Below are 25,624 nucleotides of genomic sequence, written 5' to 3' on the forward strand. Positions count from 1 at the left end.
TCTTTGTCTTCATGAGTCTTCGTCTGATGAGGCTGCCGCTCCAAAACATTGATGGGTTTTTTCAGACTTGATATTTTGGGTATTCAAATCAATACAAAGAAAGCAATGAACATAATAGTAAAACAATTTCAGCACAACAGAAGATGAAGTCAAGGTGTCAAGCTCAACACAATCTAACGCCTCCGAGAAGAGGAGGGTCTTCAGCAGCTACTTAAAGGTTTCTGAGATCTGAGCAGTTTTTATATAATTAGGTAAAATGCTCCACAGATTACGGGCAGCCACCGCAAAGCCTTGGTCGCCACTGTTTTTGTGTCTAGTTCTGGGAAAAGCCAGGATCATCTGATCGGTCTACTTCAGTGTTCTTACTGGAATATGAGGATGCAAGAGTCCTACTAGATAAAGGGGAGCCAGCCCATTTAAAAACACACAATAAAATCAATCCTGAAACGTAAAGGTAGTCAGTGGAGGGAGGCCACTAATGGTGATATGTGATCCTGTTTCCCTTTTTCAGTGAGAAGACGAGCGGCTGTTCTACAACCACATACAACAAATTACAGAAGTCTAACTGAGGGGTAATAATGGCATGAAACACTCGAGATCTTTAGGAGATAAACCTTTACCTTGGCTAAAAGGTCTTAATTGAAAAAAGCTAGTTTTACAACTTAACTGATTTGCTTTACAAATTTGAAGGACCAGTTAAAAATAACGCCAGGATTCTTAACAAAAGATGTATTGTGAGAAACCAAGAATACCAACAGAGTCATCCAACATGGAGCCTTGAGGGACACCAAGGGTAAGTGGAGCCGGAGCCAAGGAATATTCTCCTAGGCGAACCGAGAAGCTCCTATCTGTCAGGTATGACTGGAACCATTTAAGGGCAGTACCTTTGATGCGCGCAGTGTTCGAGGTGTGATAGAAGGATCATGTGATCCAGTGTCAAAGGCAGCGGTCAGGTCGAGAAGTACCGGGATAGCATAGTTCCCCGAGTCAACATCCTGAACAGTTTCAGTACTATGACGTGGTTTTAAAGCCGGACTGAAACTTTTTATAAATGCCATGATTATCTGAAAATATTTGCAACTGAATAAAAACTCACAAACTTTAGACAGAAAAGGTAGCTTAGAAATAGGCCTTAGAGCGAACAGATGGCACCAGATTTTTCTTTTTGATAAGAGGCTGAACTACAGCATGTTTAAAAGCAGTTGAAAACACACCCTGAGATAATAGGTGTTTATTAATGCAAGAATACTTGCATTAATAAACACCGTTGGGCACAGGAGAAAAAGAAGAGTCCGAGGCAAAGGCAGTGTTAGAGGCGGGGGATAATATTACCAGGATCTTCTGTGAATCTTCCGTATCTATTGGACCTATAGAGCAAGTGTACTAGAGACTTCCATCGGCCTTCCAAAGTATCCTGAAGACCCTGAAGTTGTAATTACAGTTTGGCCACCATGTCAAAGTGGCTTCAAAGCCTGATGCTAACCACTCTTACCATTCTGATATGTCTGCTAGTCGCTGATTATGGTTGTTAGACTTCTCCAAGTCCAGCATGTATGACTGAATCTCTCATGTTTACTCTAACGGAGAAAATAGACCAGATGCCCAAACTATCGCTAAAGATCGCAAGCTGAACATGAACAATATGATCATATGATAATGAAACTAAACTTTACAAATGTTTTTAATTAGAAATCGTACTGGTTCTGCTAAAGAGTCACGTTACGAAAGATTTTGTAGTTGGGGGGGGGGAAACAACCTTTCAGAACGAACAAAACGATTATTTTCAGATCGGTTTTATTGAACAAAAAGAGTTTTCAAAGATCATGTAGGAAATACAATATTATACAAGTGTTGCACAAACAAGACTAACAGAAAGAAGACCTAGAAAAGGGATTTGTCAACGGGCATGAACATGACAAACACTGATGTGATTTCAGTTTAAACAGGGGAACAGAGCAGGAACTTGTAAATAATGCATGGACTTAAAACCAGAAAACACAGATATCCACTTTAAATCTGATCAATTCTTTCTACTAAATGGCCTGAAACAGCATCCACAGCATTTAAACGTGACAAATGTCTGGAAATTTATTTTTTATGGTTTTTGAAACAATAGTCCTTATTCATGATGGTGGTTTAATTTTGTTGTATTTGAACTTGAAAATATCTGGTTGTTTAAGTAATCAATACTTTTGATAAAAGCTCAGCGATAAAGCTAGTAAGTGTTTTGTGTTTCTGAGGTCTCCGAGGTCAAAACAAAATGACTCATTGTCTCATAGAATGTGGTTTTGTCCGAACATCGCAAACAAATTTTTTTAGGGGAATTCACAGGAGTTTTTCACAGATGATAACATGAAAACGGTATCAGGTGACCCTTTGGAAAAAACGCAAGGCGGTTTGGCATGCTCGTCCCAACCTGCAGGGGGCAGCAGTGTCATCAATCCCTCAGAGGATAACTCGCAGGATCCTAAATGCTCCAATTTGAACTAGAAAAACAGAAACATGACATTCTTGTGCCAGTCATTTAATTCAGCACCAACATTGCAACGTTAGCACCTGTAGCAAAAACCAGTGTGGTTTCAAAAAAAGTCAATTTTGGAGATTATTTCACATATTTTCTACATGACGCAGGAAATAACTTTCATGTCGAGGAAAGAGGCGACAATGAGTCACTCTCAAAGTGCAATTCTCGCCATCGACTCAGAGCACAGATGAGTTCGGATGGGAGATTAAACTTTCCAAAGCTGCAGTTTCAAATTAAACCAACAAGCCTGCAGCTCAAGTTATGTCACCACAAACATTTTTAAATGGGCAAAACATCTTACATTAAGGATAAAAAAAGACTGTTGGTTGTCTGTGAAGTACAGAAAGGTATTGGTCAAAAGTAAATCTTGAGCAGCATTAAACAGACAGCTGATGGTTGTTTTTGTAGTTTGTGTAAAACACCTTAAACTTATGGAGGGAGACCTTGTCCACATCACAGAATGGAGGTGTAAAGCTGTAATTCGGAGAATAAACTCTGAATTTACAGATAGAAATGTGTTACTATAGGATTCAAAGATCCAGTTTAATAATGAGATAGAAGTCAGAATTCTTATACCCCATAAATCTCAGTGCTTTGATTAAGATTTAAAGATGAATCTCAGAAGCCAAAATGTTTAACAGGGCTCAAGTCCCCTTCAATATTCCATATTCATGTTTTGTTATTGTAAGACATCGAACCATCCAACAGTTGAACATACTATAGAAGTCTTTTGTTTCCATGAGTGGATAAACTAAACCAAAAAGGAACACTTTGTGAAGGACTAAAGTTCAAACAAATCATTCAGGTATCAATCTATGTCTGTATGGGCCACAGGTTTGATTCCCTGCAGTACTTGCTCCTAGAACTTTCCTGATTTCCAGTGGAAACACAACAAAAATACAAAAAAGGAAGACAAAGTAAGCCCCTTTCTTTTTTTCCCTCCTTTTGTTTAGTTCATTTGTTTTGCTGGGACCAACCAACCACCACGTCTGCTCGTCTGAAGACTTTTGAAACCCGCCCTGCTCATCCACCAGTTCATCCGGGTGTCCAATGGGATGGCCCTGTCACCACACTACCTTTATTTTATCTTTCCTTTCAGTGGAAAATTGGGCGCCGCATAGTGACAGCACTGTTTTTAAGCACTATAAGAAAAGAATACTTTTTTAACGGCACTATACTTCAAATTAGTTATAAATACTTGTCAAAACAACCGTGAGCACCAAGTCCTTGTTGAAGGACAGATAATTCACCTAACGGTGGACGCTGCTAGTAGGCAGTCAACTCAAAGTAGAATGATGGTTGGTTGAAGTGCTGTATAGCGTAAACGAAAGTTCTGACTTCCCTACCTCCAACACTCAGCAGAGATCTCGAAAACCCATGTAAGACGTCTGCATTGAACACTGGGGCTCAGCCAGGTACAGGCTAATGGATGTAAAACACTAACATCTGCTAAAGGAAATAATGTGTGTGGGTTTGGGGGGAAATTGTCACTTATTCTGGTATCTGAAATCTCTCAACACATGGTTGAGAGATTGGATTTGAATCACTGGAGACAGGTTGACCTGTAGGACCTTCTGCGCTTTTCTGCGGGCATCAGCCACAGAGCGAGAGTCATCCACCTTTATCACTTTCCATCTAAGACTATTTTGTCTTTTATCTTTGTCCTTCCAGCCGTTTCTTTGCCGGGTCGGTCTGTTCAGTTCCTTGGGGCTACGAACATCTCGGTAGAGGTTGTTGCTCCTCCAGCCATTGCTAGTCATCTCTGTGTGAGTCTCTGGGAACACCCTTCCATTTGTGTAGAAGACCGGTGCAGAATCACCAATGAGGGCACCGTCTAATCGGATGGGGCAGGACAGGCTCTTCTGGCTGAACAAGGCCACAGCTTTGGTGGGAGCCCCACCACCGTTCTGAGAAGGCTGCAAAGGTATTCCTGATAGCGTTGGAGGGGGCTGTTGCTGTGAAAAGACAACAGAGGGTGCCTCAGATGATGAGTCCCAGGAAGTGTGGATCTGGAGTCTAGCCGTATGGAAGCCAGAAAGGCCCTCAATGTTAGTCAGTCTAAGACATGGCCGCATCTGCACCTGCGACATCTCTACAGTTCGACTGGGTGTCCTGCTGCAGATGATGGCACGATGGTCCACCAGAAGCTCTGGAGGACGAATCCCTTGAATCTTAGGGTTGTCAGAGATGTTCCAGGACGGGTGCACCTCTCTCTTCTTGGCCAGGGGTTTCCTTCCCCTCCTCTTGGTGGTGGGTCTAACATTTCTGTTGGCCGGCTTTAGCATGTCTTGAGTCAAGGGTTGGTTTGTGCTGGAGCGGTAGCCGTAAACGTCCTTGCTATGCAGCACAGTGGGCTTGTGGCCCTCCTCGCCCAACTCCTGCAGGAAGGTAACCAGCTCCTCACTGCTCGAGAGGTCACGTGACATCGGGCTTAGGATCTTCAAAGCATCCAGGAGGACGTTGTGCCCCGCTGAAGAGATCCGGGACCAGGAGTGAAGCGCCCTCCGCTCTTCATTGGCAAATGCCAATGGCCGGCCAACGACGGGACCTCGCACCGCGTCAGCCATGTTTCTAGTCCTGCCGGAAATAAAGAAAGCATTCGGTTAGATGGAATCACAGAAAGGAACAGCTAGAACATTTGATTATTTTTCCTTTTTGGTCTCAATACTATCAAAAGAGGATGTTTGTTTGTTGCGATATTAAGGACCTCGCACCCTGCACTCTCCCAGTGAAGCTTATGGCTGGCAGGCGCAAAGAGGTCTAAACTGATTTTAAATCACAAGCTATGTAGCTGTTAACGGTCCAACGCGAGGTGTCGCTGGAGCTATAACATAACATAACACGCTATAACATGAAACAGGAGAAAGCTGACCCCTTCCGTATGGGTTCACTTCCGGTAAGAACAACCACAGCTGACCAGTTTGACGAAGCATAGTGCATTTAAAATGTTATGGCAGTGTGACGCTGATAACAAGGGGTGAGAGATTGAGGCAAATTTTGTCAGGCAATCAGGCAAAAAAACTATAAAAAATCCATACGTTGTTTGCAGCTGTTCATAACCAAACAACGTATGGTTCGACATGTCTTTCCTGAACATTTCTCTATCATAATTATTTCTGCTGGCTCTGGGTGTTGTGACCTTCTGACCCCTGACTTCCCTATTACTCGTTAAACGTGGTCCAGAAACTGAAGCATGTTCTGCAGCCGAGTCCACTGCAAGATGTTATTGATACGGGTCACCAAACTTTTTTTTATTAACATGAACTTCTGTAGCTGTGAACACACAGGCTGGGGATTTTTAATTGCTAGATTAGTGCTCAGGGGAGAAGCTAGTTTACTGTCAGCAGCAGTGTAATCAGACACCTTGCGCAGCCAGTAGCAAATATATAAAGAAATAGGAAAAGTCCACATCTGCTGACAGAACGACCCCAGCTGGCTATCTACCATGGCAACTATGACCTTTGGGACAGGAGAAACAACGCCCTGGGATCCTCTTCCAACAGAAGAGAAGAAGAAAAGCTTGACATGGTAATTCAACAAGTCTTGAGAAGGGAAACTTTTATTTGCAGCACCAAAAAAGAACAAAGGACTAGGAGTGTAACGGTTCCAGAAACAGAAGACCGAAATAAAAAAATGTTAACGGCTTGGTGTAGCCGTCCTACATAGACCACCCTGCTTCTTCAAATACTAACTAGAGAGCCAAACGTGGATTAATCCGTGAAAATAGTCCCCAGTAAATACACTTTTTACTCCTATTTGAGAAATGTTTCCTACAAACTGCTTCAGGAAGATATTTACTCTGAGGGATCAATAGGGGTCAAAGAAACTAATTACTTATCATATGGCTAATGAGCAGATAGCCATCAACAGTGTTAAACAGTAGCGCAGGAAAATTAAGAAAACCTACAATTTGAGTGAAATTTCCCCTAAGTGAACCAGTGAAACTATTTAGCTGCCTGGTAGAAAAGACAAACTGGGTCTCAATTTGCGTACTTCTGTGCCTACACTTGCCATTTTGAGTTCATGAGTGCATTGACGTGGCCAAGTATAGCTAAATAATGCAGTGCACTTGAAGTACCCGGATGGTGTACTCGCTGGACACTTCTCATCCTCAATAGTCGCCATCTTGGCTACGTAGCGGAAGGGAAGGAATCCGTAGCGGTTGCACCGGTGAACACAGCATTATACAAAGGTAAGTTAAGAAACACAATACGATCACAATCTTCATTTCCGCCTAGTGCATACCAGCCATGTTCGATTTCAGTCGAACACTAGGCTGTCAAAATTCAAAAGGCAAGTAAGCACATTTCCATGTAGAACACTGTGTACACCAACTGTCTAATTTGAGACGACACGACGACAGCATCAGTCTGGTGGCTGTTGGTAATTTTCCAACACACACAAGATATAATGTTACAAGCCCTGTTTCGTTTACCTTTCATAAAAACTGCAGACAAGGAATGAGATCGTGTCTCATCAGGTAACAAACTGCTCAGTGTAAACCCCAAAAAATATAAGTGATTCATTTTACAGTTTGAAGGCGCAGAAGACAGCGTGGCCTGCAGAAAAAGAGCAGGGAAAGGAGATCTCTGGTGACTGCAGTTGAACATGCACATTATCAAGCCCATTAATCAGAGGCAGCAACACACAAAGTATCTTTGCTGCTGCACATACAGAAGGACTGCAAATCCGCAGACAGACCAGGTATGCTACTCTTTTGTAATGATACATTTCAAGGACTTTAGTTAGTTCATTTGAATTTTCTGTAGTACAGTACTCTATATATCCTATGGATATTGTATTTTACGATAAACAAAGCGGCGGGAAACTTGTTTTTTCAAGGGAGAAGCTGATTTCACTTCGCACAATGGGACAAGCCGACATTGTTCACCCCATACCGAAGGAGCTGAGACGGGCGTATCGAGGCTGGAGAGCTGGCGCGAAGGTAAAGGCTAAGCTAGCAGCGAAGCGGTGGAAGTACAAGCCCTCTGTTCCATCGAGTCATGGGGAATGTGAACTGTTTAACCAACAAGACTGACGAGTTGGCTGCCCTTGTGAGGAACGACAGGACATACAGGGAGCAGTTTACTGTGACTCTCTGAAACAGCTAACACTCCGGACGCTAACGTGGACCTACCAGGGTTCACCACAGTGAGAGCGGACAGGGATGCTAAACGCAGTGGTAAGCGTAAAGGAGGGGGACTCGCACTGTTTATTAACAATAGATGGTGTAATCAAGGACATGTTTACGGTTAAGGAGACTACTTGTGAAAGGGACATTGAGCTGCTTGCTGTAGGTCTAAGACCATATTACATGCCTCGGGAATTTTGACACGCCATTGTTGTTTGTGTTTACATCCCTCCACGTGCACACGCAGAGACCACGTCATTCACTGTACCACCGCTAGACTGCAAACCAAACACCCAGAAGCTTTCATTGCCATCTCAGGGAGACTTCAATCATGTAAAACTAGACTCCACACTACCAGACTTTCATCAGTTTGTAAGCTGCCCCACCAGGAAGAACAGGACATTAGACCTCCTGTATGCTAATGTTATGCTTCGTAGACCATTGGCGGACTTTCTGGGGAAGGCCTGGTCTGATTAGGAGTGACGGCATCCATCCTACTTTGGCTGGAGCAGATCTCATATCCGATAATATTACACAGTCTATTAGTGGACCTAATCCATGACAACCCAGAGTTGAGACCAGGACAAAGAGTTGTAGTCTTACACACTTCTCTGTGCTTCTTTCCGGGCAGTCACCCACTCAAATCCCCATAGTGACTGTGTCTGCCCCACGACCACTGAAACTAATCAAGTCTATGGTTAACAGAAGAGGAGTTATACATGAAAACCTAATTAAAATAAACACCACCGCTGCAAAAGTGCAACTAAATCAAAAAATTAAATGTGGGCTCTTAAACATCAGATCTTTATCAACGAAAGCTGGATTGGTAAATGATTTAATATCAGATAATAAGATTGATTTATTTTGTCTCACTGAAACCTGGCTGAGACATGAAGAATATGTCTAAATGAATCTACTCCACCTGGTCATATTAATACTCACATTCCTCGAGGTACTGGCCGAGGAGGTGGAGTTGGGGCCATATTTGACTCAAACCTCTTGATCAATCCTAAGCCTAAACTAAAATATAACTCTTTTGAAAGCCTTGTTCTTACGCTCTCAAACCCAACATGGAAAACAATAAAGCCAGTTTTATTAGTTCCTGTGTACCGCCCTCCTGGTCCGTATTCTGAATTTCTATCTGAATTCTCAGAATTTTTATCAAATTTAGTCCTTAAAACAGATAAAGTAATTATTGTAGGTGACTTTAATATTCATGTGGATGTTGATAGTGACAGCCTTAATAATGCATTTATCTCAATATTAGATTCAATTGGGTTCAGTCAGAATGTACATGAACCAACTCACTGTTTAAACCACACTCTGGACCTTGTTCTGGGATATGGTGTTGAAATTGAAAGTTTATCAGTGTGTCCACATAATCCTCTTTTATCAGACCATTTTTTAATAACTTTTGAAGTCCTGTTACTGGACTACAAGCCAGTAGGCAAAATATCCTACGCTCGATGTTTATCTGAAAGTGCTGTGACTAAATTTAAGGAAGTGATTCCATCAGCACTTAATTCAATACCAGAACTCAATATCAATATAATGGAGGACTCCAATGCTAACTTTAGTCCCTCCCAAATGAATTATCTTGTTGATAGCGCTGCAGCCTCACTGCGAATAACACTCGACTCTGTCGCTCCTCTAAAGAAGAAGATCATAAAACAGAAAAAGAAAGCTCCATGGCTTAATTTACAAATCCGCAAACTAAAACAAAAGTCGAGAAATCTTAAAGTAAATGGCGTTCCACTAAATTGGAAGAATCTCGTTTAGTCTGGTTAGATCATCTTAAAACGTATAAGAAGGCTCTCCGTAATGCCAGAGCAGCTTATTACTCTTCCTTAATAGAAGAAAATAAGAACAACCCCAGGTTTCTTTTCAACACTGTAGCCAGGCTGACAGAGAGCCACAGCTCTACAGAGCCTTCTGTTCCTATATCTCTCAGTAGTGACGACTTCATGAGCTTCTTTAACCATAAAATTATAATTATTAGAGACAAAATTAATCTCTTCCTGACCTCAATTGGTAATGACTTAACTTCAACTGTTGGAATTTTAAAAACATCTGTAACTCCTGAAATATATCTAGACTGTTTTACTCCAATCAACCTTAACCAACTAACTTCAACAATCTCATCGTCTAAACCACATATGTCAGAGTCAAGGCCCGCGGGCCACATCCGGCCCGCGAGAAGGTTTTTTACGGCCCCTGGGATGATCTTGATTTATTATTAGAACCGGCCCGCAGCCCGCAGATCTTTTACACGCACCAATACTACATTTCCCACAATGCAACGGTGACGCACCGAGCAGTAGGCTGCTTCATTTCAATATTTATTGGCACAGCAGTCGTCAGCATCACAGTAAAATTAACTTTCAGATACCCATCAAAAATGGCAAAACGGAAGGTGGACACTGAGAACCGGGGGTTTCAAACAAGGTGGGAGTCGGAGTATATGTTCACGGAGGTAGCTGGAAAACCTGTGTGTCTTCTGTGTGGAGAAAGTGTGGCGGTACTGAAAGAGTATAATCTGAGACGACATTATGAAACGAAACACGCGGACAAAAACAAGAATATGAGCGCACAGTTGGCTGATAAAATAGGTATGCTTGCCGCTGACTTTCGACGCCGATTTGCTGACTTTGAAGCACAAAAAAGCAGGTTGGAACTGCTCGGTAACCCATTTGCTGTTGACGTGGAAAGCTCACCACCAAACCTCCAAATGGAGTTGATTGACCTCCAATGCAATGATGCACTGAGGGCAAAATATGCGGCAGTGGGTGCTGCGGAGTTCGCCCGTTTCCTCCCCGACACAATGCCCCAGCTGCGCATCCAGGCTGCTCAAACGTTGTCTATGTTTGGCAGCACATACCTGTGTGAACAACTGTTTTCTTTGATGAACCTGAACAAAACATCACACAGAAGTCGACTTACTGCTGAACACCTCCACTCAATTCTGAGGATTTCCTCAGCTCAGAGCCTTACCCCGAACATTGATGAACTTGTGGAAAAGATGGGACACCACCAAGTATCACCCTCAACCTCAAACAAGTGAACATTACTGTGCAATCACATATTTAGAGTTTTTACTCAGTTCAAGTTTAAAAGTTAAAGTTTAATATTTGTTTTCACTGCATGTTACTTCTCCTTAAACAAAGTGTTGTTTTTGATTAATAGATTTTTGCACTTTATTTTATTGTATTTCAATCCAATTATATTTTAAAAATATTTCAGTTGAGTGGATGATAGAAAATTGCTATTATTGTTTTTTTCTTTGAAGTAAATTTAGCCCACTTTTGCTAAAATAGAAAATATAGGCTACTGATGGTGCCTTGAATACCGGTTTCTTTCATTTAATGTTCATGTTATGGGGATTTTTATATAAAGGAAATTTGTCTTTTGTGTCTGTTGAAAATTAAAGATTACTGACAGAGCCATAAGAAAATATTGCTTTATTTATCTGATCATATTGGAATATATTTGTTAGGTTTTCAGTAGGTTCAATTAGGTTCACTAGACTATATGCGTCATTTAAAAATTTTTCAATGAACATTCGAACAGTCCGGCCCTCGGCTTGTAGCTAAATTTTTTATTTGGCCCTCCGTCCATTTGACTTTGACACCCCTGGTCTAAACCATCAACCTGTCTTTTAGACCCGATTCCAACTAAACTGTTTAAAGAAGTTTTACCCTTAATTAACACTTCGTTATTAAATATGATCAACCTGTCTCTATTATCTGGCTACGTACCAAAATCCTTTAAAGTAGCTGTAATAAAACCACTTCTTAAAAAGCCTGGTCTTGATCCAGAGATTTTAGCTATAGTCTGATATCTAACCTTCCCTTTCTCGCTAAGATCCTCGAGAAAGCAGTCGCAAAACAGTTATGTGACTTTTTACATAATAATAGTTTATTTGAGGTTTTTCAATCTGGATTTAGAGTTCATCATAGCACAGAGACGGCACTGGTGAAAGTTACCAATGACCTTCTATTGGCATCAGACAAAGGACTTGTCTCTGTTCTTGTCTTGTTAGACCTCAGTGCTGCTTTCGACACTGTTGATCATGACATTCTACTACAGAGACTGGAACATTGTGTTGGCATAAAAGGAACCGCACTAAGCTGGTTCAAGTCCTATTTATCTGAGCGATCTCAGTTTGTACTTGTTAACGATAAATCCTCCATGACAGCCAAAGTCAGTCTTGGAGTTCCGCAGGGTTCTGTACTTGGACCGATTCTATTCACCTTATATATGCTTCCTTTGGGCAATATTATAAGGAACCACTCTATAAACTTTCATTGTTATGCGGATGATACCCAATTATATCTATCAATTAAACCAGATGAAACCAATCAATTGGCTAAACTTCAAGCATGCCTTAAGGACATAAAAACTTGGATGTCTAGCAACTTTTTGATGTTAAACACAGACAAAACTGAAGTTATTATACTTGGTCCTAAACGCCTCCGAAACGCATTTTCTAATGACATAGAAGCTCTGGATGGCATTAACTTGGCCTCCAGCACCACTGTAAGGAATCTTGGCGTCATCTTTGATCAGGATCTGTCGTCACACTGAGACAAATGTATAATTTGTGATATTGGGCTATACAAATAAATTTGATTTGATTTAATGTGAAGGGTGCTTACACTGCCATCCCCCTTCCCCCACTGGGGAATTCTGATCACAACCTAGTGCTGCTGAAACCACAATACAAACCAAGGATCCAGACAACCTACAACCACACGTTCCTTTAGGAAGTGGTCTCCGGAGGCAGAGGAGGCTCTGAGAGACTGTTTTGAGTCTACTGACTGGAGCGTCCTGCAAGAGCCACATGGTGAGGACATTGAGGGAGTGTCGCACTGTATCACTGACTACCTGAACTTCTGTATGGATGTTGTGGTTCCCATAAAAACTGTACGCTGCTTCCCTAACAACAAACCCTGGATCACCAGCAATGTCAAGGGCATCCTTAACAGGAAGAAGAGGGCATTCAAGGAGGGAGACCGGGCAGAGCTGAAGCACGTGCAGGGGGAGCTCAAGGTTCAACTGAGAGAGGCAAAGGAAAGTAGAGCAGAAGCTGCGGGACAACAACATGAGGGAGATCTGGGACGGCATGAAAACCATCACAGGCTGCAAGAAGAAGGGCAGCAACACAACAGAAGGGGACGCTGTGAGAGCAAACCAGCTCAACCTGTTCTATAACAAGTTTGACAGCCCAGCTGTTGCAGCCAGGAGCTGCCCACCCAGCACCCTCTCTACACACCCCCGCCCCTGCCCTCACCTCCCCCAACACCGACACCCAGGCTGCCTCCAGGAACTTTGCAACCACCCTCCATCCCCATCATCACCATGGATAATGTAACACCCCTCCCCCCACCATCACCAAAGATCAGGTGAGCAGAGAGCTGAAAAGACTGCGCCCCAGTAAAGCAGCTGGCCCGGACGGAGTGTGTCCAAGGATGCTAAATGCCTGTTCTGCTGAATTCAGTGTAAGTTCAACCTGAGCTTGTGGCTGGGGAGGGTCCCAGTTCTCTGAAAGACTTCATGTCTCATCCCTGTCCCCAAAAAGAAACACCCTAGGGAACCAGATGACTTCCGGACGGTTGCACTGACATCACACATGATGAAGACCATGGAGCGGCTGTTGCTCCATCACCTCAGACCACAGGTCTGCCATGCATAAGATCCTCTGCAGTTCGCATACCAGGCGAAGGTGGGCGTGAATGACTCCATCCTCTATCTGTTACACAGGGCTTACTCTCATCTGGACAAGGGGAGTGGCGCGGTGAGAATGATGTTCTTTCTCCAGCACCTTTAATAAATATTATTTTTATTTATTTATAATTATATACCCATATTCCCTGTTAGTAGTAATCACACAGAGTAATTGAAGTATAAACACATTTTTTTCTAATGTTTTTTTTTTTTCTGTACAATAAATAATTATTTTGGAAATACATTTTTTTTCTTCCAAAAACAAACCAAGGGAAGTGACACATCTAACGAAAGAGGTGCCCGTTTTCTATGCGATGCGCGCTGAGCTGTGTCTGTAACAAAAGAAGTGGGTGAGCACTTTCTTATCAAAGTTGACACTCATTGGCTCGTTGTAAAAAACCCATCGAAGCTCCGATTGGCTCAAATGAAGTGTTAATCTAACGCTGAGAGCCCGCGCTAAAACCAGGACGTTTCTGAACCGTGATGAGCGCACAAGATATTAAGTTATGACTGTTTATGATCACACAATGTAAAAATCGATCAGCTGATTTCACAGATTGCAACACCTGTTCATGGACTTTTATCGATGTGACGATGTTCACAGAGGATATCTTTTTACCGGAAACGTCTTTCAAAATATTGCTGAAAAGCTGTAAGTGGGCTCAAAGTTATGATTTTGAGTGTACTTGCTAGTTTGAGGAGCTGATTGTACCGCTGTTGTGATTTTCATCGCCATATTAAAATAGACGAGATTCTGAGCTTTCCAAAAATATAATATAGATTTTTTCTTTTCAGAATTCAAAAATGTCCATGTACAGGCGCAATAAAACACCTGCTGGGCGCCCGCACACTCTAAGAGGTTTTAACACCATCCAGCCCCTACTCCTGAGAGATAAGCTAAGAGTGGACTCACATCTGGTGAGATGGATCATGGACTACCTCACAGAGAGACCACAGTAAGTCAGGCTGAAAGGCTGCACGTCCGACACTGTGGTCAGCAGCACTGGAGCGCCACAGGGGACGGTACTCTCCCCTGTCTTGTTCACCATCTACACCTCTGACTTCCAGCACAACTCTGAGCTCTGCCACATGCAGAAATACTCAGATGACACTGTGATCGTTGGCTGTGTCAGGAATGGACAAGAGGGGGAGTACAGGAGCCTGGTGGAGGACTTTGTGAGGTGGTCCAAGTCGAACCATCTGCAGCTGAACACCTCCAAGACCAAGGAGATGGTGGTGGATTTCCGAGGGATCAGGCCACACCGGCAACCTGGGTCGACGTGGAGGTGGTCAGGTCCTACAAATATCTGGGCCTGCAGCTGGACGACAAGCTGGACTGGACGGCAAATATGGACACTCTTCATAAGAAAGGGCAGAGTCGTCTGTACTTCCTGAGAAGGCTGGTTACTGTTTATGTTCTACCAGTCTGTGGTGGCCAGCGCTCTCTTCTATGCTGTGGTGTGTTGGGGAGGAAGCAGCAAGAAGAGGGACGCTGGGCAGCTGGACAGACTGTTGAGGAGGGCTGGCTCTGTAGTGGGCACAGAGCTGGACTCCCTGGTGACAGTAGCAGAGAGAAGGACCCTTGATAAACTGTCATCCATCCTGGACAACGCCCACCACCCTCTGCACAGGACATTCACCCGGCAGAGGAGCGTGTTCAGCGGCAGACTGCTGTCCCTGTCCTGCTCCACAGACAGGCTCAAGAACTCTTTTGTCCCCCTGGCCATAAGACTGTACAACACCTCTTGATGATGGCCGGGGGATTCAGATTCAATACAATTTCAAATCAAGTACTTTCACTTTCACTTTGTATTTATAACAGTTTTATTGTATTTCTAGCATTTATCACATTAATTTTACTTTAAGTCTGAAATGTACATTTGTAATGGCGGGAGGGGTGGGGGTAGATGAGTAATTGTTGCATGTCATGTTTTAAGCTACTGGATGTCTGAATTTCCCTCGGGATAAATAAAGTATCTATCTATCATACATGTTCACATATAACGGTCTAACATAGCACTGTACAATACAAAGACATGAATGGTTTACCTTAATTAGATGCCAGTTCCTATTTTTTTTTATCATTAATTGTGCAAATTATCCATTAAAGATGCACTTATTTGCATATCATTAGAATGGTTTAGACCCAACAATTTACTTTTAAAGTAGTGGGTAAGTCAGAGGTTTTTGTCAAAGTATTGTTTTAAAAGTTTTTCTTGTTGGAAAATATATGTGCGGAAGAACTCTATTTTCATGATATCATAAAGAATATGTTTTATATGAGCAAAGTAACCAGAAATCTCACCATTCCTGAGGGTCCAAATATAGGTTTGTGGTGCCCCCCTTAACAGACTGTTGATTTTTAAAATACTTTTCATTTATTTCCTTGATGAATTCTGGACTTTCCTGCATGAAAATGCATTTTAATATTAATTAATAGAACTTGGCCTTCACATTCACCCATCCATCTTTATCACATTGTTAAGGTACATCAACATAAAACGTGCATTAAAAGAAACACTTTACATCGTAAATTGATTCTAGTGTGTTACCTAAACCCAGCGGTGGGCCGTCAGGGCCAGCAAGGCCTTCTCTGCTGGCCTAAACATCATCAGAATATAAACTTAATTTTGATATATTTTTTCCACACATATGTATTAAATTATTCCCCATAGTCTATTCTCTTCATGTCATAGCTTTCCTCTTGGTTGCGCTGCTTCCAGCCTCAGATGGAGATTTGGAGGCCTGGCCTTTATGTTAGAGCTTTTATCCAATCATATTTCAGCCATGATGTGTTGCCAGGGTCCAAGAGATCTGCCCTGAGGCCTTCAGAAGCAACAGGGCGGGCGCCTGTCGCTTAAAGTGAACAGAGACAAAACTGTGGCGTTAACCAATCAGATTTCGAGTTGGGGACACCGGGGCCAGCTAGCAGGCGTACGATAACGTCAGCATGTCCACGTATTTTGATTGAATACGCACTATTGAGAGGCAGAGCTAGCAAACTGAACTTGAATGAGCCAATTTAGATTTCTACAAGCTGTTTTTTTTCAACCCACAATGGCTGAAGGAGGACAAGAGATCGATTTGGACGCAGATAATTACAACTCCATTTTCAAGACGAACTTTATTTGTGAGAAGAGAACAGTCAACCCCGATGCTAGCGAGACTATCACAGGGTTTGTCCGCCACTTTCAGATCACTAACTACGAGCGGTACCCCCGGCTCACAGCCTCCGAGAGGCACTGCACATTGTACTGCTGGGAATGCCTGCTATTTACAACTGATCGATTTGGTGTTTGGAGCCACACAGGGTTTGGAAACTTGAGTCGTCTAACCAAGGCAGCAACGAGACACTAAAGCACGGTTGGGCACTTCCAAGCAACAGTGCTTTTGAAAATCTTTGGGACACCCGAGTGGATCTACAGCTCAACGAACAAGTGTGCAGGGAAACGGAGCTCCACAACGAAAGGGTGAACAAAAATAGGGAAATGCGGATTTATTGATTATAAATGCTTCGGAAATATTAATATAACTCTGTTGTACTTGACTATGTTAAGGTGATGCAACGCCCGGTTATACTGCGTTTCTGTCTAAATGTATAGTTTCTAGAGCCATGGCGTCATAATGATGGTATTAAGAGGTGGAATAATTCAGGTAGGACTGTGTAGGACATCACTGAAGGCCTAGGTGGGAAATGCACGGCCCGCCACTGCCTAAACCTAAGACATCTATACAATCCCCCTTTACTGAAAACATTTACTGACATTTTGCCCTTTCAAGTGGTGAAGTAGCAATATGAGAATATATCAAAATGGCGCTTCCGTTACCGTTGACAGGGAGAGGGAGGGGTGCGCAACACTTTGGGCCTAGCATCGACGTAGAGAGACCCAAATACACTGAATACAATGCCCAACACTGGACCTTGGCTCACCGTTCTGGGTGTATAAAAATGGTATCAGATGAATTTTGAGATGATGGAGCTTACAAGCCTCACACTTAGATTCTGGTTGCTTGGCTAAATCCAAGCACTTTCACGCGCTTTCCAGACCCGTGGCACCCCGACAGACAGCACCGTTCATCTAAAAATTCCAGAGTTTCCCATCCCTACCTGGTATTTATTGGTATTAAATGTGCATATAAAAAAGGTAGGCAGAGCTGGATTTGTCAAGTGTTGATTTGGGCAACCAAAAACTATGACAAAAATTATCTGTTAAAAACCTTTGAAACCGAACGCAGAGCAGCGTTACACGTTTCTCTTTGCTGCTTCAACGCTCTCTGCTCCTGTGCTGGATGCAGCGAAATCGACTAATCTACTTTTTAAAGATGGGCTCCTGACAGCGCTGTCAGGACCCCAGCAGCAGATACGTTCCTCAGTGGGCTAGGATTTTACAACTGAACTAAAACCAGGACACGCACACTTATTTTTCTTTGACTGTGGAAATGAGATGTTTCTACATCATAGATGATGAACAAAGACATGGAAGCCTTGAGTCTTAGGGCTAGGATTCATGACTCATGCATGGTGACGGGGGAAATTTGCAGTATGCTGTAATGTAACTGGGCGGAAGCTGTGAATAATACATAGTAGGTGACTTGTATTGAAGAAAAAAATCATCAGTAATAGAGTGGTGGAGGAGTGAGTCCTAAAACCCGGAAATTCGTCATCATTTTAGCACTTCCGGTTCCCTCGTCTCAAAATCAATAGGTTTTTTGAATGGGTTTTTGGTTAGAAAGCAAAAATAAGGTCTGTGGTTAACACAAGCTTAAGAGATTTTAGGTTTACGTTTTGCTCTACAACATAAAATGAGTCCGTAAATAACCCACTTGTAAGTTTCTGAAGCTTCTATGAGTCTTAAAAACGGCTGAATGAGACAATTAAACATCATCAGACTGAACAATAGTCCACCTTTAGTTTAGTGATGGTGACACGAGTCATGCGACCGTGGTGTAGTTCGCGCAGTTTTCTGAATTAGTCAAAAATCCAGTGAAAAATCCCATTGGCTTTTTGGCAAGATAACCTGTGCGATGCCAACTTACAGGATCGGACAACAAAAATATGTCAATCATGCACCAATCTACTATGTTGAGTATTTATAAAAGCCAAAAAGTATCAAAATCTAAGATATGCACACACCTTTTGCAGTAATCATTTCACATTTAGTAATTGCACATCTCTGCCAGTAATGTTTGCTTGCTTCACCGGTTCTAGTGGATCTTGCACATCGTGGCCCCTGGAGTTATGCTGCTTGATGGGCTATAATTATTTTTCCTTTGAAGAAAAAGAACTTGTCTGTAGAACAGTACAGACAAGTCAAAGGTGTTAGAGGTCACTGAGAAACAGGGGAAACACAGGATTTTAAAACTCTTTCATATTTAACTCATTCAAGCTAACCTATATTTCAGCAAGAAATTACAAAATGTAAAATTTGTCTTGTATTTGTAGTTCAACATAAGGGTGAGTGACATGAACAAAATAAAGAAACCCATGCTACTGTTCACACCAACTTCTAATTAAAGCAGCGAGTAGCGCTGAACGGTCCCTCAGCCATTCATGCGTGTCAGGGTACTGGTGAGACGTTGGCAGAGACGCCGTGCACAGCGAAACAGGAACTCTGCCGAGTGCAGCTGTGCGTCGCACAAGAACGTTTCATGGTCGCAACGATCCCGCTCACAAGTTTTTACGACAAACGGTGTTTGCTTTATGAAAGAGGGCAGGGTTACAGTGTAAAGCACGGGTGTCAAACTCAACGCCACTTCCGGCCCACGGTACAATTACATCCGGCCTGCGAGAAAATCATATGTCTATCATAACTGGCCTGCCGGTTTTGGTAATTAAATCAATGCATGGCACAACCACGGGAAAAATAAATATTTGAGAAAGTATCTAAATGTGTGAGAAATGAAACTTCCCCGGGACAAACTGACGGGACTGACGACCCATGGAGTGCCTTAGATGAGAGGTGAAAAGAGCGGATTAGTGGGCAGGATGCGAGAGAAGATGCAGCAGGAGAACTGTGCAGGTGAGCCGACAGTGCATCACTGCATCATACACCAGGAAGCGCTGTTTTATAAAGCTCTGGAGATGGAACATGTAATAATCACCGTAACACAGACAGGACACTTTAAAAGAGCCAATTTAAGTCTTTTCCCGAGGAGATACATTGTGAACATGGCGGTGCGATGGCTAAGTCGAGGGAAAGTGCCTAATAGATTTTTCGAGTTGCGTGAGGAAATCTGCCAGTTTTTGGAAAGCAAAGGGAAACACACCACAGATCTCTGGGACGAACAGTGGCGATGTGAGCTGGCCTTTTTATGCGACATAACAAAGCATCTCACTGTTAAACCTGCAGCTTCAGGGCCGTGTGATCACGGACATGTATGATGTAGTGACAGCTTTCCAAGCCAAGCTGCCTGTGGGAGACTCGTGTTTCCAAACACTGACAAACCATCTCCACCGCTGTGTTCCCAACTGCGCATTCTGCTGATAAACTAAGCGCATTTGCTGACTATGCAGCTCAGAAATGAAAATTGAACTCCTTCATACCGCTCAGATGCGTTGCATGTTTAGAAACACATACCTGTGTGCGCAGCTTTTCTCTGTGATGAAGATGAACAAAAACCCACACAGGAGTCATCTCACTGATGCACACCTTCACTCACTGAGGGTTTCCACAGAACACCAAACATTAAACTGGCAGCTAAGAAAAAATTCCAAACATCTGGCTCTGACACATGTGCATACTAGGAGAATGTAGCATACCTAAATATGTTCCATATCTTTTTGCACTTTATCCAATATGTCTATCCTGTTCAATAAATGTGGACCGTCTTTGGCCCTCGACGTAGTCCCAGTTTTTAATTTTGGCCCTCTCTGATTATGAGTTTGACACCTCTGGTGTAGGGGTATAACCCACACATCGGCCTGTACATGTCCTTAGGCCTGGATTTACATCAAGTATGTGAAATTTAGAGCAGATCGGACAATGTTCAGTGAGGTTACAGCCACTTCAGTATCATGGCATTGAACGGCACACCATCGCCAAGGCTTTTCACAAACTCAAAAGCTTCGCAATTTATTGTTACACATGTCTTACCGTCAAGCGGACTAAACCTGAAGTGAATCTGTGAAAATCTGGGGGGGGGGGGGGGGGAGTTTTGCCTAAAAAATGGCGTGTTGTCCTTTGACCTCATCGTTTGAGGCATCGACTATTCGTTCACAATTTAGCTTCACATTGGTCATAGGGTTATTCTGACCAAATTAGAATTTTCCAGATCAAATCTCTAGGAGGAGTTTGTAAAAGTTTGCAAGAAATATAGTCAAAACGCAAAATGGCCGACTTCCAGTAGGGCAGGGCTAATGAAAGCCAATTTGAAATATTTCCGCAAAGAGCAATAGGCGAACCACATTTTGTGAATATCGGAGCAACTATATGCGACTGACTTTTTTAGCATCCACTTCAGGTTGATTTGACTCATATTTTACAATTAGCATTAGGACATAATTCACAGTTACGGTACCAAGTTTTACCAAAATGTAGCATAGACCAAACCCACATTCATCAACCAATATGACACTTCAGATCTTGGTTAATACTTGCCCCCAGAGTATGTTTATCGAATTTGGTGAAATTTTGTGCACCGGGTTATGAGGTACACATTTCTGGTATTTGAGGCCCTATGGGTTGGGACCAAAATGCTTGGGGAGGCCTATTTCCCAAGATGGACTGTGATATAAATAACTTCAGTTTAACGCCATGCCAATCAGTTTCCAGTGTTTTAATTTTCCACTTCTTGTCTGATCTAGAGTGTTTAGAAGGCCGTGACAGCAGCAGTGTGTGTGTGTGTGTGTGTCCATGTTGCTGTGTTGTATGCCAGCCGGACACACAGAAAATTACAGTCGGCCATATGGACCAGCTGCAGTGGTCTCACGCGGCAAGTGTGATATAAATAACTCCGGAACGTATTGATCTCTACATGAAAGCTACTATATGTATTTTTGTCTACCTCCATTAATAAGTATTGTGCACGGAATGCATACCAACCACGGTAATAAGGATCAATATTAGGTACGAACCTCCTTTTCAGAGGGCGACTGAAGATGACGTCAGCACAAAGAGACCAAAGTGACAACAAGGAGCCAATAGGAATTGGTCTCCGCCTGACCAAGTGGGAGGGACAACACCCCAGGAATTTAACTAGTCAGAATGAATCATGAACGTAAGAGCACAATCCAGTAGAACCGAGAGACAATAACTGCTTCAATGTGACCTGTGTATTGGTGAATTGTCCATGGCTGTGTGTAATTTCTATGCTGTCATTATCACTTTAACCTCACCTTTAATAAATACTTCGAGAGGTTTTGCTGAATTGATTCAACGTAGAAACTCAGTCTCCAAAACAACGAACTCAACAGGACTAAACATAACCAAACACAAGGATGACTACTAACACACCAGTGACCACTATTTTTATAATGCATCATATGCACCTGAATCAAATTATATGTTGGATACCATTAGCGGTGTTTTTGAACAGCAAAAATGCACAATTCAAGTTAATGGCTCTGCGACAGATAACAATTTTCTAAATCTTACTAAGTCACAAGTTCTTTATTCTTAATATGTTCTAAAGGTGATATCCGATTTTGTAACCGTCTTTAATGTGGATGTTAAAATTTGGTGTGGTCTTTAACATTAAAGATATAAGCTGAGCACTTCTTTGGGTCAACTTCTTCACTTATTTCTGTTTTATCAACTGGAGGAATGTAATGTTTACTACATCCAGTTTTTGATTTGTTGAATGCTCAGCAATTGTGTGGGACTGTAGTCACCCGATGACATCATTATATAAATCTGTGTATAATGTGCGCTAATAAAAGCATGAAGTTATTGAAACAAAAAGAGGTCCAAGAATGGAGCCTTGGGGAACTCCACTTCATTTTTGTACACTGACATGTGTAATAATTACCAACCTTAAATAGAGTAGTCTTAGTGCTGTGGTCTAAATCTTGACAGGATAACATCAAAACAATTGTTTAAGGCCAAGAAGGTGTTATGCAGTTACAAACAGAATTTCAATGATTTAACTGAAAAATGTAAGGTTTGATACGGGCCTGTACCTGATACGGTAATTAGTACATTATCTAGATTGTTATTTCTTAAAAAGTAGTTTAAGAACTGCAGTTTTCCAGGCCTTCGGGAAATTGGCTCCGAGTACAAAAGTGTTGACTGTGGTTATAATAGCATGCATTATTAAATTATTATTAATTTTGGCAATGATGTCAGAGAAGAAAGACTGCCTTATATTTCTCAGATAATCATGAATGCAAAGTCTCTCTTTATAGTAGGGCTGACCCCTTCTGACCGGTTGGTTGGCCGATTAAATAAGGGTATCACATAGATCTCACCCCCTTTTTCCGACACTGGTATTTCAGGGTCTTTCCCACATATTAAGCTCATCGATGACTCCCTTAGTTCGGAGGTTATTCCAGCCCTTTATTATTATTTTATTATTTTTTAACTCCATTACTTGTTGGTTACAAGTACAATGTCAATCCTAACACTACATGGATACAATTAATATATTGAATACATTGATTATCCTTGATTACATTATTATAATTATGTTGCATGGCAACCAGTGTCGCAAGAATTACGTTCTGTCATCGATGCTAATGCTGTTAGCTAAAGTAAGCGATTTTGGACGACGACTCGGAAGTTTAAAATGGAAATTAGAAAAATTGAAAAGACCTTTTGTTGTATGTGTACACTTTTCCTGTGCGGCCCTCAATCATATGCTGGCTCCCTAAATTGGCAAAGTTTGAGAACCACTGGTATAGTAGGTCACAACAAAAAGTATAATATAATATAATATATATATACACATACACTATATATATATATATATATATATATATATATATATATAAAAATATATATATAATAAAGTATAAAGCATAATATAGTATGCCATAAAAAGTCATAATACAGTAGGTCTTTGAAAGAAAGTATTAAAAAAGTCATGATAGGCCATAAAAATATCATAAAAAAGCTGTATCGCACAAAGCACGAAACTAGCGATGCTATAGAAAAAAACAAAGTCAAAAACAGTTTCACCAGAGTTTAGTTAGCCTACTAACCACATCTTAGAAATCTATCCAGTAATCTAAAAGACAGATTGTTGAGGCAAATAATCAGGCGTTGTCTTCAAGCTGCATGTCAAACGACAACTGATTTTGCAGAACAACGAGACTTGACATCAGAAGTGTTTCAGAGCGGCGTCATCGGTGAGATGCGCACACATCCGGGAGGGCAGACAAATTAACCAACAGACAGATGATGAAGTCAGCGTGAGAAGTTGTGCTTTAAACTGTACAAATCTCAAAAGTAATGGGTGTAAATGTTCATTATCTCAAGACTGAACCCACCTGCTTAGCTCAGAGGGCAGAGTTAGCTTTTAACAGCAGAAGTCTGATTTCTGGATTTTATATGCCAGTGCGAAGTATTGAAAGGGAGTGGCTAGTTTTTCATAAGAAGAAACGCTTGATTTAAAAAGACAGCTCTCCCTGTTACCATGTGTTAAACTTTGCATAGTCTCAGTTAGCATTATCTTTGCCACTAGCTGCTAGTTGCTGATGTTAGCTATCCAGAAGTGATGCAACAAATTTAGGAACTGCAAGGCTTGTATATATTATATATATTATTATTATATCTTACAAGGTAATGACTAATGGCGTGCTCACACCAAACATGAAGCGAATTTTCGCACAGCTACATTTCATACAAAGTCAATGCCAAGTCGTGAATTTGCGCTGGGCAACCATATGACGCAAAACATGCGCCATTCGCGCAAGGTGAAATGTTTCAACTCAAAACAAGAAATTGTCATGCTGCTGTTGCTAACCAAAGCCCATCAGTGTTTGATATTCTAATGACGACAGATGTACGTTAATATTATTTTAAAGTTGTAGATATCTATGTACATAAACGGTAACGCCACAACCATATTTATGCATAATTTAGATGACATAATTTTGAGTGTTGGCGCAGTTACAATGTTAGCATAGCCCTAATCGATTCAAACTCCATTAAAAAAAAGGCATTTTAAAAATAGTTCGCTTGTCGTCTTGCGGACAGACCTGACGAAGCAGACTTTTTACAAATTATCATGATTGTTATTTCTGCACTCTGTCCGTTTATTCTAATGAAATTATAGCAAATAAGGTTCATACGACTGTAGTCAATCAGATCATTCAGCCGTGTGAAGTAACACAAATACAAATGAAAGCCAAAAATTTGCCTCACGTACGGTATGATACCAGCAACTAGCTAGCCTTAAACATACAAAGCTTCTTTCAAATTTCCTTTTACTAAACCATAATTTTTCTCTCCGAGCTAGCTAGCTAGCTTACCAAGAGGTAACCACATAACTTCTTTCATTTATGATTTCTGGGTCTTAGTTACATCAAAAGGTCTGCGAGATTAGAGGTCAACAAAGCTAACAACACAAACACACTGAAATGCTTACCCAATATATTCAAAACAAAGAAACATATATTGGTGTAACTACAATTTTAAAGAATGAAATCAAAAACGCTGAAAAACAACAAACAGGCTAGCCAATAAAGGGTTAGCTACCAAACTTGCGCGAACCTAAGTCTTTAGCTCTCGAGCGCCCCTGTTGGAGGTCAGGCTGGGCCAGAATATGAGTCTGGTCCTTTTCACCAACACTTCGTCTTCAGCACAGTTGAGGAGTCTTTACAGGTCCAAAAGAACTGAGATGATCAGAGTTGAATGCGCCCAGAACACTGAAACTACAGCCGCCACATAGAAGCTCATTTACAACTTCAGTGGTTTGATGAAAGACGTCGCCATTTTTCACATGTACTTGTGAACTGCCAGCGACAAACCTTGCTCACGAAACAGTCTCCCAGCAATCTTTCCTCTGTCTGGGCAGCTAGTTGTGGAGGCTCCCTCAGCCCCTCCAGCCGACCTGGCCCTCAGCTTGCCAGACATTATCCGACGTATTTGCAGGGTCTGCAACGTGAAGGTTACCCATGTGAATGAAAGCGCTGAATAAAAAAGCGGAATTACCTTCTAACTGCGCTGTTTCGGCATCCTCCAGTCGCCGCTTTACCGAGGCTCCACGGTAAAATGGCTGCAACAACAGCGGTGTCGATGATAGCCCAGGGAAGAGAGGCGGAGGCAGCCGGGCAGAGCGGAGAGGGGGCGGGCTCCGTTAACACC

The 25,624-nt window shown here is 42.0% G+C and overlaps 1 protein-coding gene across 4 annotated transcripts; it reads right to left on the reverse strand.

The window, feature by feature from the left end:
* Nucleotides 1-1,777: 1,777 nt before the first annotated feature.
* Nucleotides 1,778-25,624, reverse strand: ccdc71 (coiled-coil domain containing 71). 4 transcript variants are annotated; one of them, XM_029431633.1, is made up of 3 exons: nucleotides 25,472-25,597; nucleotides 18,514-18,669; nucleotides 1,778-5,101 (listed from the first exon to the last, which is right to left on the reverse strand). In XM_029431633.1, exon 3 carries the CDS (start codon nucleotides 5,089-5,091, stop codon nucleotides 4,012-4,014), a length of 1,080 nt encoding a protein of 359 aa, XP_029287493.1. In that variant the 5' UTR covers nucleotides 5,092-5,101; nucleotides 18,514-18,669; nucleotides 25,472-25,597; the 3' UTR covers nucleotides 1,778-4,011. The 4 variants fall into 4 exon arrangements, with proteins under 4 accessions (XP_029287493.1, XP_029287494.1, XP_029287492.1 ...); XM_029431634.1 differs by lacking the exon at nucleotides 25,472-25,597 and adding an exon at nucleotides 25,031-25,225; XM_029431632.1 differs by lacking the exon at nucleotides 18,514-18,669 and having other exon boundaries at nucleotides 25,472-25,624.

Source organism: Cottoperca gobio, chromosome 5 (genome assembly GCF_900634415.1).
Source record: "Cottoperca gobio chromosome 5, fCotGob3.1, whole genome shotgun sequence".
Lineage (NCBI taxonomy): Eukaryota > Metazoa > Chordata > Actinopteri > Perciformes > Bovichtidae > Cottoperca > Cottoperca gobio.